General features: G+C 42.2%; 1 protein-coding gene across 6 annotated transcripts in view; it reads right to left on the reverse strand.

Moving 5' to 3' along the window:
* TRAPPC9 (trafficking protein particle complex 9) overlaps window positions 1-14,163 on the reverse strand; it is a 724,494-nt gene that overhangs the window by 682,884 nt on the left and 27,447 nt on the right. For 4 of the 6 annotated variants that reach the window (XM_030795379.1, XM_030795382.1, XM_030795377.1 and 1 more), the window contains one exon: window positions 9,333-9,359. The exons of the other annotated variants lie outside the window; for them this stretch is intronic. In XM_030795379.1, the coding sequence (XP_030651239.1) occupies window positions 9,333-9,359 (27 nt within the window). The remainder of the gene's footprint in view (window positions 1-9,332; window positions 9,360-14,163) is intronic. 6 annotated transcript variants of the gene reach the window in all.

Consider the following 14,163-nt stretch of genomic DNA (forward strand, 5'->3'; position numbering starts at 1 on the left):
ATGTTCTCACTCATAAGTGGGAGCTGAACAATGATAACACATGGACACAGGGAGGGGAACATCACACACCAGGGCCTGTCAGGGAATGGGGGGCTAGGGGAAGGACAGCATTAGGAGAAATACTTAATGTAGATGACGGGTTGATGGGTGCAGCAAACCACCATGGCACGTGTATACCTATATAAAAACCTGCACATTCTGCACATGTATCCCAAAACTTAAAGTACAATAAAAAATAAAAATAAAGAAAAGCCAGGTACAGCTGTCTTCAATGGTGAATTCTACCAAATATTTAAGGACAAATTAACACCAGTTCTTCATAAGCTCTTCCAGAAAACATAAGAGGAAGGAACATTAACCAATTCATTATATGAGGCTAATGTTGCCCTAATACCAAAACCAGAAAAAGACATCAAAAGAAAACTACGGATCCACATTGCTTATGAATATAGATGCAAGGCTGGGCGCAGTGGCTCACACCTGTAAACCCAGCACTTTGGGAGGCCAAGGTAGGTGGATTGACTGAGGTCAGGAGTTCAAGACCAGCCTAGCCAACATGGTAAAACCCTGTCTCTACTAAAAATACAAAAATCAGCTGGGAGCGGTGGCACATGCCTGTAGTCCCAGCTACTCGGGAGGCTGAGGCAGTAGAAGCAGTTGAACCTGGGAGGCAGAGGTTGCAGTGAGCCGAGATCAAGCAACTGCACTCCAGCCTGGGCGACAAAGTGAGACTCCATCTCAAAAAAATAGATAGGGCCGGGCGCGGTGGCTCACGCCTGCAATCCCAGCACTTGGGAGGCCGAGGTGGGCGGATCACGAGGTCAGGAGATCAAGACCATCCTGGCTAACACGGTGAAACCCCATCTCTACTAAAAATACAAAAAATTAGCCAGGCGAGGTAGCGGGCGCCTGTAGTCTCAGCTACTCGGGAGGCTGAGGCAGGAGAATGGCGTGAATCCTGGGGGGTGGAGCCTGCAGTGAGCCGAGATCGCGCCACTGCACCCCAGCCTGGGCAACAGCGACACTCCGTCTCAAAAAAAAAAAAAAAAAATGATAGATAGATAGATAGATAGATAGATAGATAGATGGATGCAAATATCCTCAATAAAATACTAGCACACTGAATCCAGCATGATATAAAAAGGCTTATACAACAAGATCAAGTGGGATTCAGCTCAGGAATCTAAGGTTAGTTTAATGTCTGAAAATTAGTAAAATAAAGGACAAAACCACATGATCATCTCAACAGACACAAAGAAAGCATTTGATAAATTCAACACCCTTTCGTAATGACACTCAACAAACTAGGCTGACCAGGCGCGGTGGCTCACGCCTGTAATCTCAGCACTTTGGGAGGCCGAGGCGGGTGGATCACAAGGTCAGGAGATCGATATCATCCTGGCTAACACGGTGAAACCCCGTCTCTACTAAAAATACAAAAAAATTGGCCAGGCGCGGTGGCTCAAGCCTGTAATCCCGGCACTTTGGGAGGCCGAGGTGGGTGGATTACGAGGTCAGGAGATTGAGACCATCCTGGCTAACACAGTGAAACCCCATCTCTACTGAAAATACAAAAAAATTAGCCAGGTGTGGTGGTGAGCACCTGTAGTCCCAGCTACTCGGGAGGTTGAGGCAGGAGAATGGTGTGAACTCAGGAGGCGGAGCTTGCAGTGAGCTGAGATGGCGCCACTGCACTCCAGCCTGGGCGACAGAGCAAGACTCCATCTCAAAAAACAAAAAAAATTTGCCGGGCGTGGTGGTGGGCGCCTGTAGTCCTAGCTGGTGGGGAGGTTGAGGCAAGAGAATGGAGTGAACCTGCGAGGCGGAGCTTGCAGTGAGCTGAGATTGCGCCACTGCACTCCAGCCTGGGTGACAGAGCGAGACTTTGTCTCAAAAAAACAAAAACAAAAACAAAACAAAAAAAAAAACGAGGCATAGAAGGGAATGTTCTCAACCTGATAAAGGGCATCTGTGAAAAAGCCACAGCTACCATCATGCTTCATGATAAAAGACTCCCCCTACAATCAAGGATAAGACAAGTCATCCAAATTAGAAAGGAAGAGGCTGGGTGCGGTGGCTCACACCTGTAATCCCAGCACTTTGGGAGGCCAAGGCGGGGAGATCACGAGGTCAGGAGATCAAAACCATCTTGGCTAACACGGTGAAACCCCGTCTCTACTAAAAATACAAAAAAAATTAGCCGGACGTGGTGGCGGGTGCCTGTAGTCCCAGCTACTCGGGAGGCTGAGGCAGGAGAACGGCGTGAACCCGGGAGGCGGAGCTTGCAGTGAGCCGAGATCGCGCCACTGCACTCCAGCCTGGGGGACACAGCGAGACTCCATCTCAAAAAATAAAAAAAGAGAGAAAGGATGAAAAACTCTCTCTCTTTTCAGATGACATGATCCTGCCTCTAGAAAGTCCTAAAAAATCCACTAAAAAACTTTTAGAGCTAAGAAATGAGTTCCACAAATCTGAAGGATATAAAACCAATACACAAAAAATTGTGTTTCCATATACTTGCAATGAACCATGTGAAAATGAAATTAAGAAAATTCTGTTTACAATAGCATGAAAAAGAATAAAATACTTTTTATTTAACCCAAAAAAATATAACCCCCAAAAAAAGTATAAAATGGTATTCTGAAAACTCAAAACATTGGCTAAAAAAAATTAAAGAAGGTAAATGTTGAAAAAACATCCCATGTCCATGGATTACAAGATATAATCTTCTTAAAATGGCAATATTCTCCAAACTAATCAACAGTTTGGAGAATCTCTATCAGATCTCTATCAAAATCCCAGCTGGATTCTTTGTAGAAAATGACCATCTGATCCCAAAATTCATACGGAAATTCAAAGGATCCAGAATAACCAAAACTATCTTGAGAAGAAAAGAACAAATTCAGAAGACTTATACTTCCCAATTTCAAAATGTACTACAACCTACCTGGGGTGAGGGAAGTATGGGTAATTTTAAAATTTATTTTCTTTACCTTTATTTTCTAAATTCTCTATAATGAAGACTTTTACAATAAGGAAAAAACATGGTTTTGTTTTTACATTTTTTTTCTTTCCAACTTTTATGTCCAAGGGGTACATGTGCAGGTTTGTTACATGTATAAGTTATTTTTTAAACATGCACACCTACTCCTTAAAAAAATGTATAAAGAGATAAACAAATATCTAGTGAAAAATAACTTATAAATAAGAGTATATTTAAGTTTTTCATAAATTGAAAACTTAAAAGCAAAAACCCATCAAGTTCCTAGGGAAATCTGTATAACATATAAAAACAAATTCATTTTCAAAAGTTCTAGTTGACTAATGAAAACCCAACAAACAAAGGGAAAATCACATTTGATAGTCAACTTTAAACACATGGAGAGGAAAAGGCCTAGAAATTACAGCCCCAGCCAGGTACTGTGGATCACACCTAAATTCCTATCATTTTGGGAGGTTGAGGCAAGAGGCTCACTTAAGGCCAGGAGTTCAAGAAATCACAGCTCCTGTAATTCAGATATTAACTCAATATAATGGAAGGAAACCTTTCCCTAGGAGACAGTGGAATTCTGCACATAAGACAGGATAAACTCAGCCCAAAGTGCACTAGCCACAGTGATGATTTTTTAAATAGAATTCTAAAGTTAGAATAATGTTCAAAAGCTGCCAAATCCTCTGAAAGACAGAAATACATACATGAACACACATATATATAAAGGCTACCCCCATGCTGCATATAAATGCTAGCTTATTTTTGTTTACTCATGGGCACTAATTACTTTAATGGAGCCAGAATATTTTAATTATGACAGGTAATCAATATTACATGACTTGTCAAATCTAGTTAATGAATTTACTCTGTTGTGTAACCATAATACGTCTAAGACATCTAAAAGCAGTGAAAATGCCTTTGTATGTTTTTGTTTTCTGGAAGTCTTTACAAAATTCCAGGCTTTTTCTATACATCTGAGAGATATTTCTATATGATTTTTTTTCCCTTATGAAACAAACAACAGATACTGTTGTCAAAATTCTGTCATTGTCCACAGTGACTGAAGACCGCCATACTCTAGCTAATCCGCTGGACAGTGAGGCCCTGTGCCAGGCACTGAGTGAGGGAACAACAGGAAGAAAAGGAAGACACGACCCTGTTCTGGAAAGGCTTACAATCTGTGTCAACACTGGGGATTTTTTCCTTTAGTTAACGAAATGGAATCAATCAAATACTGTTTTTGAACTTTCTGTAGTCATGATGCTACTTTTCTTAGTGTGATGACGAGAAAAGCCTTAAATGACTTTGTTAGGTCAACTAGCAACGATCATCACCAGAGAGTAAGTAATACGGAAATTAACTGATAGCAATGATTCTGCCTACATTAGACCAAAAATAAACCTACGCTGAACTCTGCAAGGTGAATGAAGAGATGAGGTCCCTCGTGACAAAAAAAAAAAAAAAAAAAGGGCAAGAAATCAAATAAGCAAAGAGTTTTCAATAAATGATTCCCTAAAAAAAGCAATAGACGGCTGGGCGCGGTGGCTCACGCCTGTAATCCCAGCACTTTGGGAGGCCGAGGCGGGCAGATCACGAGGTCAGGAGATCGAGACCATCCTGGCTAACACAGTGAAACCCCGTCTCTACTAAAAACAAAAAATTAGCCGGGCATGGTGGCAGGCGCCTGTAGTCCCAGCTACTCGGGAGGCTGAGGCAGGAGAGTGGCATGAACCCGGGAGGCAGAGCTTGCAGTGAGCCGAGATTGCGCCACTGCACTCCAGCCTGGGCGACAAGTGAGACTCCGTCTCAAAAAAAAAAAAAAAAAAAAAAAAGCAATAGGGTACGGTGGTTAAGAGGAGTGCAAACTCATGAGTCTGAATGCCCACATCACCACTTACTAGCTATGACCCTCAGCGAGTAAGAGAACCTTCCTGCATCTCAGTTGCCCCGTTTATAGCCTAGGGATAACAACAGTACCTGTCTCCTAGAATTGTGAAGATTAAATTGCTTTAGGTGTAAAGTTTATATAGAGCATCTTAAGTCATAGATATGACATCAAAAGCACAGAAATAAAGAAAACATAAACTGGATTTCATCCAAATTTAAAACTTGTATGCTTCAAAGGACACCATATCAAGAGAATGAAAAGATAACACATAGAATGAAAGAAAAATTTTGCTAATCATATATCAAAGGACTCATATATAGAATATATAAAAAACTGTTACTGGCCGGGTGCAGTGGCTCACGCATGTAATCCCAGCACTTTGGGGGGCCGAGGTGGGCGGATCACCTGAGGTCAGGAGTTCGAGACCAGCCTGGTCAAAGTGAAACCTCATCTCTACTAAAAATACAAAAATTAGCCAGGCTTGGTGGCATGTGTCTGTAATCCCAGCTGCTCAGGAGACTGAGGCAAGAGAATCGCTTGAACCCAGGTGGCAGAGGTTGCAGTGAGCCGAGATCACACCACTGCACTCCAGCCTGGGCGACAAAGCAAGATTCTGTCTCAAAAAAAAAAAAAAAAACAAAAACGAAACAAAACTGTTACAACTCAACAATAAAAAGACAAAAAGACAACCCAATTTAAAAATTGGTAACTATCTAAATAGATATTTTTTCAAAGAAAATATAGAGATGACAATAATCACATGAAAAGATGCACATCATTAGCTACAAGGGACATGCAAACCAAAACCACACTGAGACACCAGGTCACATCCACCAGGATGGCCACAATCAAAAAGGTAACAAGTATTGACAAGGATGCAGAGAAATTAGAACTTGCATTCATTGCTAGTAGGAATGTAAAGTGGTACAGCCACTTTGGAAAACAATCTGGCAGTTTCTGAAAAAGTTAAACTTTGAGTTACCACATGACCCAGCAACTCCCCTTCCTAGGCATACACATAATAGGATTTAAAACATATGGGCCAGGCACAGTGGCTCACACCTGTAATACTAGCACTTTGGGAGGCTGAGGTGGGATCACCTGAGGTCAGGAGTTCAGGACCAGCCTGGCCAACATAGTGAAACCCTTTCTCTACTAAAAATACAAAAAAAATTAGCCAGGCATGTTGGTGGGCACCTGTAGTCCTAGCTATTTGGGAGGCTGAGGCAGGAGAATCGCTTGAACCCAGGAGGTGGAGGTTGCAGTGAGCCAAGACCGCACCATTGCACTCCAGCCTGGGCAACAAGAATGAAACTCCATCTCAAAAAATAAATAAATAAATCAAACAAACATATGTCCACACAAATGCTTATAACATCATTATTCACAATAGCCAAAAGGTACAAATGATACAAATGTCCCTCAACCGATGGAATATGGAAAAACAAAATGTGGCATATATATATATACATATATATATACACGCATATATATACACATATATACACACATATATACACATATATACACATATACATACACATATATACACATATACATAGACATACATATACACATATACATATACATATATACACTATATATACATATATACACATATACACATATATACACATATACACATATATACACATATACACATATACATATATACACATATATACATATACATATATACATATATACACATATACACATATACATATATACACATATATACACATACATATATACACATATATACACATATACATATACACATATACATATATACACATATATATACATATATACACATATACACATATATACACATATACACACATATACACATATACATATATACACATATATACACATATACATATATACACATATACACATATACATATATACACATATATACACATACATATATACACATATATACACATATACATATACACATATATACACATATACACATATACACATATATACACATATACACATATACACATATATACACATATACATATATACACATATATATACATATATACACATATACACATATACATATATACACATAAACTCTCCTCAACATGAAAATGGAAAAAGCAACTGAGTCAACCAAAATTATCCAAAAGATCATTTTACGTAAAGTAGTTGCTGAATGTACATGAAATGTTTAGAAATTAAATTTAAAAAAAAAAAAAAAAAGAGGCCAGGCACAGTGGCTCACGTTTGTAATCACTTTGGGAGGCAAAGGTGGGAGGATTGCTTGAGGCCAGGACCAGCCTGGTCAACATAGAGAGACCCCATCTCTATGAAAAAATTTAAAAACTAGCTGGGCATGGTGGCACACACCTGTAGTCCCAGCTACTCCAGAGGCTGAGGTGGCAGAATTGCCTGGGTCCAGGAGTTCAAGGGCGCAGTGAGCTAGGATCGCGCCTGTGAATAGCCACTGCACTCCAGCCTTGGCGGCAGAGTGAGAACCTGTCTCCAAAAAAAAAGAAAAGAAAAGAAATGAAAGAAAAAAAAAACACAAGAAAAAAGAGTTTTAAGAATCATTCCACTTTAAAAATGCAGATAAAGAACACAAAGGCCTAGGTGCTAGAAATGCTGGGAGGGGAAGCTTAGTTCTTCGGATGAGAGATGGAGGAGCCCCCAAAAACCGTGAAACTCTTCTTCCCGTTTTGGAAACGGTGGTGGGGAAAGCGGGTAGGAAAAAAATTTGGAAACAGCCTGCTTCAAACATTATGTCCATTTAAAACTCAAAAATCAAATGAAAGTGATGTAATTTTGTGATAGCTTCATATGAATGGGTTTTCCGGGAGCTGAACAATTTTACAACCCCTGAGAGAGTGTTAGCTATTCAGATAGAGAGGCTGTGAAGAATCAAACTGCATTGCTCCTAGGAGCTAGGAAGATTCCCTACCAGCACTGTCACTGCTAACACATTTGCAAGGGTTTAGAAAGGACCAACACTTGAAAGACAGACATGATTTCAGTAACGAGTCAGTCCTGATACAAAGGTCCCCACGAGCAGAGGCCAGAAGGCATTAGCAGGAACTGGGGTGGCCTGGAATGCAGGAACCAGAATGTGGGGCCAGGACGGCATCTCATTCTCTTTACTCGCTCTCCCATTAGTAAAGAGAAGTCGGGTCCACACGTTTCTCATTTGGGACCATTACAGAGGATGTCCTCACACACCAAACACTGGTTTCTGGGTCCTTCCTGGCAGTTTTCACCTCTACAGCAGAACCTTGATGCACCCTTGAATAACAAAGCCCCACAGAATCTCCTCACTTTTCCTCCCAGCACTCTAAACTCAATTTCACCTCTACACAACCTTATCTTGAAAAGCGTCGGAAATCTTTTTAAAATGCCTTATCTCGACAAACACCTGATTTTTCTTATAGCTCTAAGCTACTTCTATACGGTGTACACATCTAATTCTCCTACAACTAATGCGATTGACACACTGCAATTCAGTATTTTATAGCAGGCATAACCAGCCAAACTGGGGCTCAGCAACTCATACTGGTCAAATACCAGTACATTCAACATCCATTTCATTTGTCATCAGTGTTGGCGGGGCTTTCAGCTCTTCAGTGGCATGAAGTCTGCCCGCCTGACTGTCCCCCAATTGTCTTGTCATCAGCAACTCAGGTCTCCTGAAACCAAAACTAAGCATTTGTTGTCCTTTCTCTACCCATTCCACAAATCCCATCAGGAAACTTAGCCACTGGCCTAGAGAAAGGAGTGAACGCAAATGTTAAAACCAACGCCTGCAAACCTGAGGCAACTTCATTTCAGAGCCAAGATGCACGAGGAGATGAAAGCAAATGTGTTAGTCACAAAGCCTGTGTAAGCACAGCCATCTGATTTCAATTCTAGGCTGTTTTCATTTGGTATTATTTACCCTGTCATTGTTTCTCATTAAGTCAGAAAACAATAGAGCTCATCATGAAATAATTAAGCACTGTAATAAAAGAGGTTTTTGCTGTATTAATTACAGAAGATATTACGAGGGAAAGAAAAAACTGCCCCTGTAAAAAATACGAGATTTCTTTCCCTGTTAAGAACACACAGACGAAATGCAGTAGAGAATTAACTCACGTGGAAGGGAGCACAAGCCACAAATTAGAGGAAAGTCATGATTACAAATGAATTCAAAATTAACAGGACAAACATGCTCAATGCATTCAAAGAATTAAAGGCACAATTCTCAAATCATTCACTTAGCCATGCTAGAGGAAGAAGCCTCCTCTTCAACAGACAACATAAAGCAACGGGGTGCCCATCAAGCAAGGACCCACCAATCAATCATCAAGCTTTTAACAGTTCTGATCTAAAGTTACTTAAATTTTAACCATTCATTCACATCACCATGAAACAAGCACTTAAAAAAATAACCAAAAGAAACTAAACACATAGATCATGTACCTGGATCAATGAGAACTTCCTGTGCCCCTGGAAGAAAGAACAAATTATGGTATTTTATTTGGAAAACAAAACTACTTTTAAAAATAACTACTAAAATACATTTCACAATTCACATAGCCTAGAGAAAAATCTGACTTGTATCTGATCAGAAAAGCAATTCTGAGGAACAGTATGTTGCAAGTTTGGTGCCTTTTTGCTTCAGACAGGAAGAGAGTAAAGAAAAGCTACTGTTACTCACACCCTAAACAAATTAAGTGCCTCCTCACCTCTCTGCCTTTCCACTTTCTATGTTCATGCTTCAGCTCTTCTTTTTTTTTCCTCTAAGACAGAGTCTTGCTCTGTCACCCAGGCTGGAGTGCAGTGACGTGATCTAGGCTCACTTCATCCTCTGCCTCCCGGGTTCCAGCAATTCTCCTGCCTCAGCCTCCCAGGTAGCTGGGACTACAGGCGTGCGCCACCAGGCCCGGCTAATTTTTTTTTTTTTTGTATTTTTAGTAGAGACGGGTTTCACCATGTTAGCCAGGCTGGTCTCAAGCTGCTGGGATTACAGGAATGATCCACCATGCCCAGCCTGCCAGCTCTTCTTAAACAAGTATGAGAATTCCTTACTTCCATAAATAAGCCAAGTGACAAAGGATTATTTATGCAAATGTATGTCAGCAACCTAGAATGGGGGAGAAAAGGTGCCAGTAGCTCTGTGGAACTTTTCACAACCCCCTAAAATGCATCTCTCTCTCTCTCTCTCTCTATCTCTTATCTCTCTCTCTCTCTCACACACACACACACACACACACACACATGCACACACATGCACACACACACAGAATAACTGGACACTTCATCAAGTTAAAGATTTCCAACTTTTAGAAGGTAGCTTTGTAGTTAGTTTAAAATACAAAACTATTAACTTCACTATTATGAAGAAACTTTTGAAAGCCTTTGTGGTCTGCTAAACTACCCAAATATCTGTGTGATCCAATTAGACTTCTCTCTAGAATGCAATTTCCCATCATGGCAAAACACACCTCAAGAGGTACTGGTTCCAAGAGTCATGTTTATCATTAGCTATTTTCATTTTTAAACATGTTAAGAAGATTCAAAAAGGTATATCCCAATAATCTTATGGAAATAGCACATTTATTAAATCGTCTACACAGAGAAGAGGCCCCATGATTATGGTGCTATTTAAGAGCTACTTTGTGTACAGCCATCTCTGCAAATGCAGACTAAAACTCACTGCAATCTTGACGCCACCATTAAAATAAAAAACAGGTGTTTTCCATTGAATAACACCTTTATGCCAAGCATGATGCTTAACAAATATCATGTATGACCTTCAGAGCAACCCTACAAAGTAAACAGATATTAGCCCTCACTGCCTGTGGGGAGACTGAAGCCCAGAGGAGCCAAGGGAAGCCCCCCCACCACACACGCCACGACACCACGTCCGAGGTCTGCACTGGGCAGACATTGAGCTGCACAGACCTTGAGGAAGTCTGGATTTCCAGATAACCCTACAAACGTTTTGTTCTGTGAAGAACCTGGCCAAATATATTATACTATGCCACGTCCTTTAGGTAGGGGATATGAGTTAAACTTTTGATGCCCCAGAGTTATTATCACAATCATCAATCATTTGACTATTAGTATCATCAGCCTCTAGTGGACTGATTTCACATTAACCAAACTTGTAAGAGACTGATGTAGGAAAACTGGAGGTTTAACTATTAATGTAACAGGAGACACAAAATTATCAATCAGACCAAAATATCAGGGTTCAACGATCAGCACATTTTCTCTTCAAAGGCCAAATCACAGGCAGGAGGTAAGTAGAAATCAGGTCCATACGTCTCATTTGGGACCGTTACAGAGGGTGCCCTCACACACCAAATGCTGGTTTCTAGGCCCTTTCCTAGTGGTTGTCACCTCTACAGCAGGATCCTGACACCTGAATAACAAAGCCTCACACCATCACCCCTGCCTGTAAAATGAAGAGAGTGGGCCGATGTTTCAGTTTGTTCCTGTTCTAAGATGCGCCTCTGTGAGCCTCTGTCTTTTGTTTATATTTAGGGGCATTAAAGTGTTCAGGTGGGGAACTGAATACCACTCCCTTCCCTGAAACAGAATTCAGTAGTTGTATTTTGTTGAAATACAAATCAAGTTCATCTAGAAAACTCCACTTTCTCTGAACAGGAGTTTTCTAGATGAATTTGATAGACTAAAGTTCTGTTACATGGAGAAACCTGCTGCCTACACAAATGATTAATGCAAACCGCAGTGCACTCCCTGTGGACAGTGGCCAAGACACAAATGCCAGTGCTGCATAACTCTCTGTCCCACCCTTTCCACACTGGCCAACCCCTGACTGATGTACAGATGTACACATGGAACTGTAGATATGCTGATACCTCTAGACCCCTGAAGCCAGTCTACCGAAGCTCAGCCCGACTGCCAGGGGTTTTTTGTTTTTTGTTTTTCTGTTGTTTTGTTTTGTTTTGTTTTTGAGACAGAGTCTCACTCTGTTGCCCAGGCTGGAGTGCAGTGGCACGATCTCGGCTCACTGCAACCTCCGCCTCCCAGGTTCAAGCGATTCTTCTGCCTCAGCCTCCCGAGTGGCTGGGACTACAGGCGTGCGCCACCACACCCAGCTAATTTTTTGTTGTTGTTGTTGTATTTTCAGTAGAACGGGGTTTCACCATATTGGCCAGGCTGGTCTCGAACTCCTGACCTCGTGATCTGCCCGTCTTGGCCTCCCAGTGCTGGGGTTACAGGTGTGAGCCACTGCACCTGGCCAACTGCCAGGGTTTAAATCCCAGCCCTGCCACTTACTAGCTCCATAACCTTGGTCAAGTTCCTCAACCTGTCTATGCCTCAGTTTCCACATCTGTAAAACTGGGATAATAATCCAACCTACCTTACCTGGTTGTTGTGAAGATTAAAGGGTTAAATTGGTTTATGTACAATGTGTGTAGAGGCCGAGGCGGGTGGATCACTTGAGGTCAGGAGTTTGAGACCAGCCTGGCCAACACGGTGAAACCTCATCTCTACTAAAAATACGAAAATTAGCTGGTCATGGTGGTGCAAACCTGTAATCCCAGCTACTCAGGAGGCTGAGGCACAAGAATTGCTTGAACCCGGGAGGCAGCAGTTGCAGTGGGCCAAGATTGTGCCATTGCACTCCAGCCTGGGCAACAGAGTGAGACTCTATCTCAAAAAAAATAAATAAATAAAAATAAATAAAATGTGTGTAGCACATTTTAAATGCTCAACAGATGTTATCAGCCGGGTGCGATGGCTCATGCCTGTAATTCCAGCACTTTGGGAGGTGGGCAGATCACCTGATGTCAGGAGTTCGAGACCAGCTTGGCCAACATGGCGAAACCCTGTCTCCACTAAAAATACAAAAATTAGCTGGGCAAAATGGCAGGTGCCTGTAATCCCAGCTACTTGGGAGGCTGAGGCAGGAGAATCACTTGAACCCGGGAGGCAGAGGTTGCAGTGAGCCGAGATCACGACATTGCACTCCAGCCTGGATGACAGAGTGAGACCCCATCCCAAAAAAAAAAAAAAAAAAAAAGTTATCTGTTACAGTGATTTTACAAATCTCCCTTCTAATCATCCTTTGTATTTCCTTGCTAGTCTAAATAGCAAAGGAGATCCTTATTTCTGTGTCTACAAAGAAAGAACCGTCACCCCATGACCTATTTAAACTGAGGGGGAAGATGGCACTTGCTCTTCACTCCTCTGGTTTCCATAATAAAGGCTTTGTCCTAAGCACCACTGACCTCTTGCCCATCCCCATTCCTCCCCCACCCAAGTGGAGTGGGGTGTGAGATGAGTTTGGGAGACATGCTGGGCATGTGAACCCCTTCTTTCACCCTTGGGTGCTGCGCTCAGGAAGCGCACAGGATGCTCTGCTCCACCATGCTGACAGGGAGAGGACCCCTTGTAGGAAGGTCTGCTGTGGCCCAGAGCCACCAGATCTTGGATACACAGTAGTAGGATGCCCACTTTTCTGCATCCCTCAAGTTCATGGAAAATGTGGGGGTTGTTTTTTGTTTTTTAAGACAAGGTTTCGCCCTGTCACCCAGGCTGGAGTGCAGTGGCAGAATCTCAGCTCACTGCAACCTCTGCCTCCCAGACTCAAGCAATCCTCCCAACTCAGCCTCTTGAGTAGCTGGGACTATAGGCACACGCCAACATCCCAGGCTAATTTTTTGTATTTTTTGTAGAGACAGGATTTCGCCATGTTGCCCAGGCTGGTCTCAAATTCCTGGGCTCAAGCGATCCACCCACTGTGGCCTCCCAAAGTGCTAGGATTACAGGTGTGAGCCACCGTGACCGGCACAGAATGTGGTTTCATCACTAATAAGGGTGGCATTTTTATTCTCTACCTTACTCTTGTCTCATCTCTCAATTGGTTGTTGAAGAAAACAGGAGTGTTATTATTGGGCCCCTTTAAGCCCCAACATATACTAATCCACAGATAATTCTGTGGCTTGGGTAGGGGCAAGATGCCTACATAACGGCCATGTCTCTAAACCTGCAGCTAAATTATGGGTATAAGAACTACTGACCCTCCTCACCAGGCGCGGTGGCTCACGCCTGTAATCCCAACACTTTAGGAGGCCGAGGCGGGTGGATCACTGGAGGTCAGGAGTTCAAGACCAGCCTGGCCAACATGGTGAAACCCCATCTCTACTAAAAATATAAAAACTAGCCAGGCGTGGTGGTGGACGCCTGTAATCCCAGCTACTCAGAAGGCTGAGGCAGGAGAATTGCTTGAACCCAGGAGACAGAGTTTGCAGTGAGCCACTGCACTCTAGCCTTG

Source organism: Nomascus leucogenys, chromosome 16 (genome assembly GCF_006542625.1).
Source record: "Nomascus leucogenys isolate Asia chromosome 16, Asia_NLE_v1, whole genome shotgun sequence".
NCBI classification, from domain to species: Eukaryota; Metazoa; Chordata; class Mammalia; order Primates; family Hylobatidae; genus Nomascus; species Nomascus leucogenys.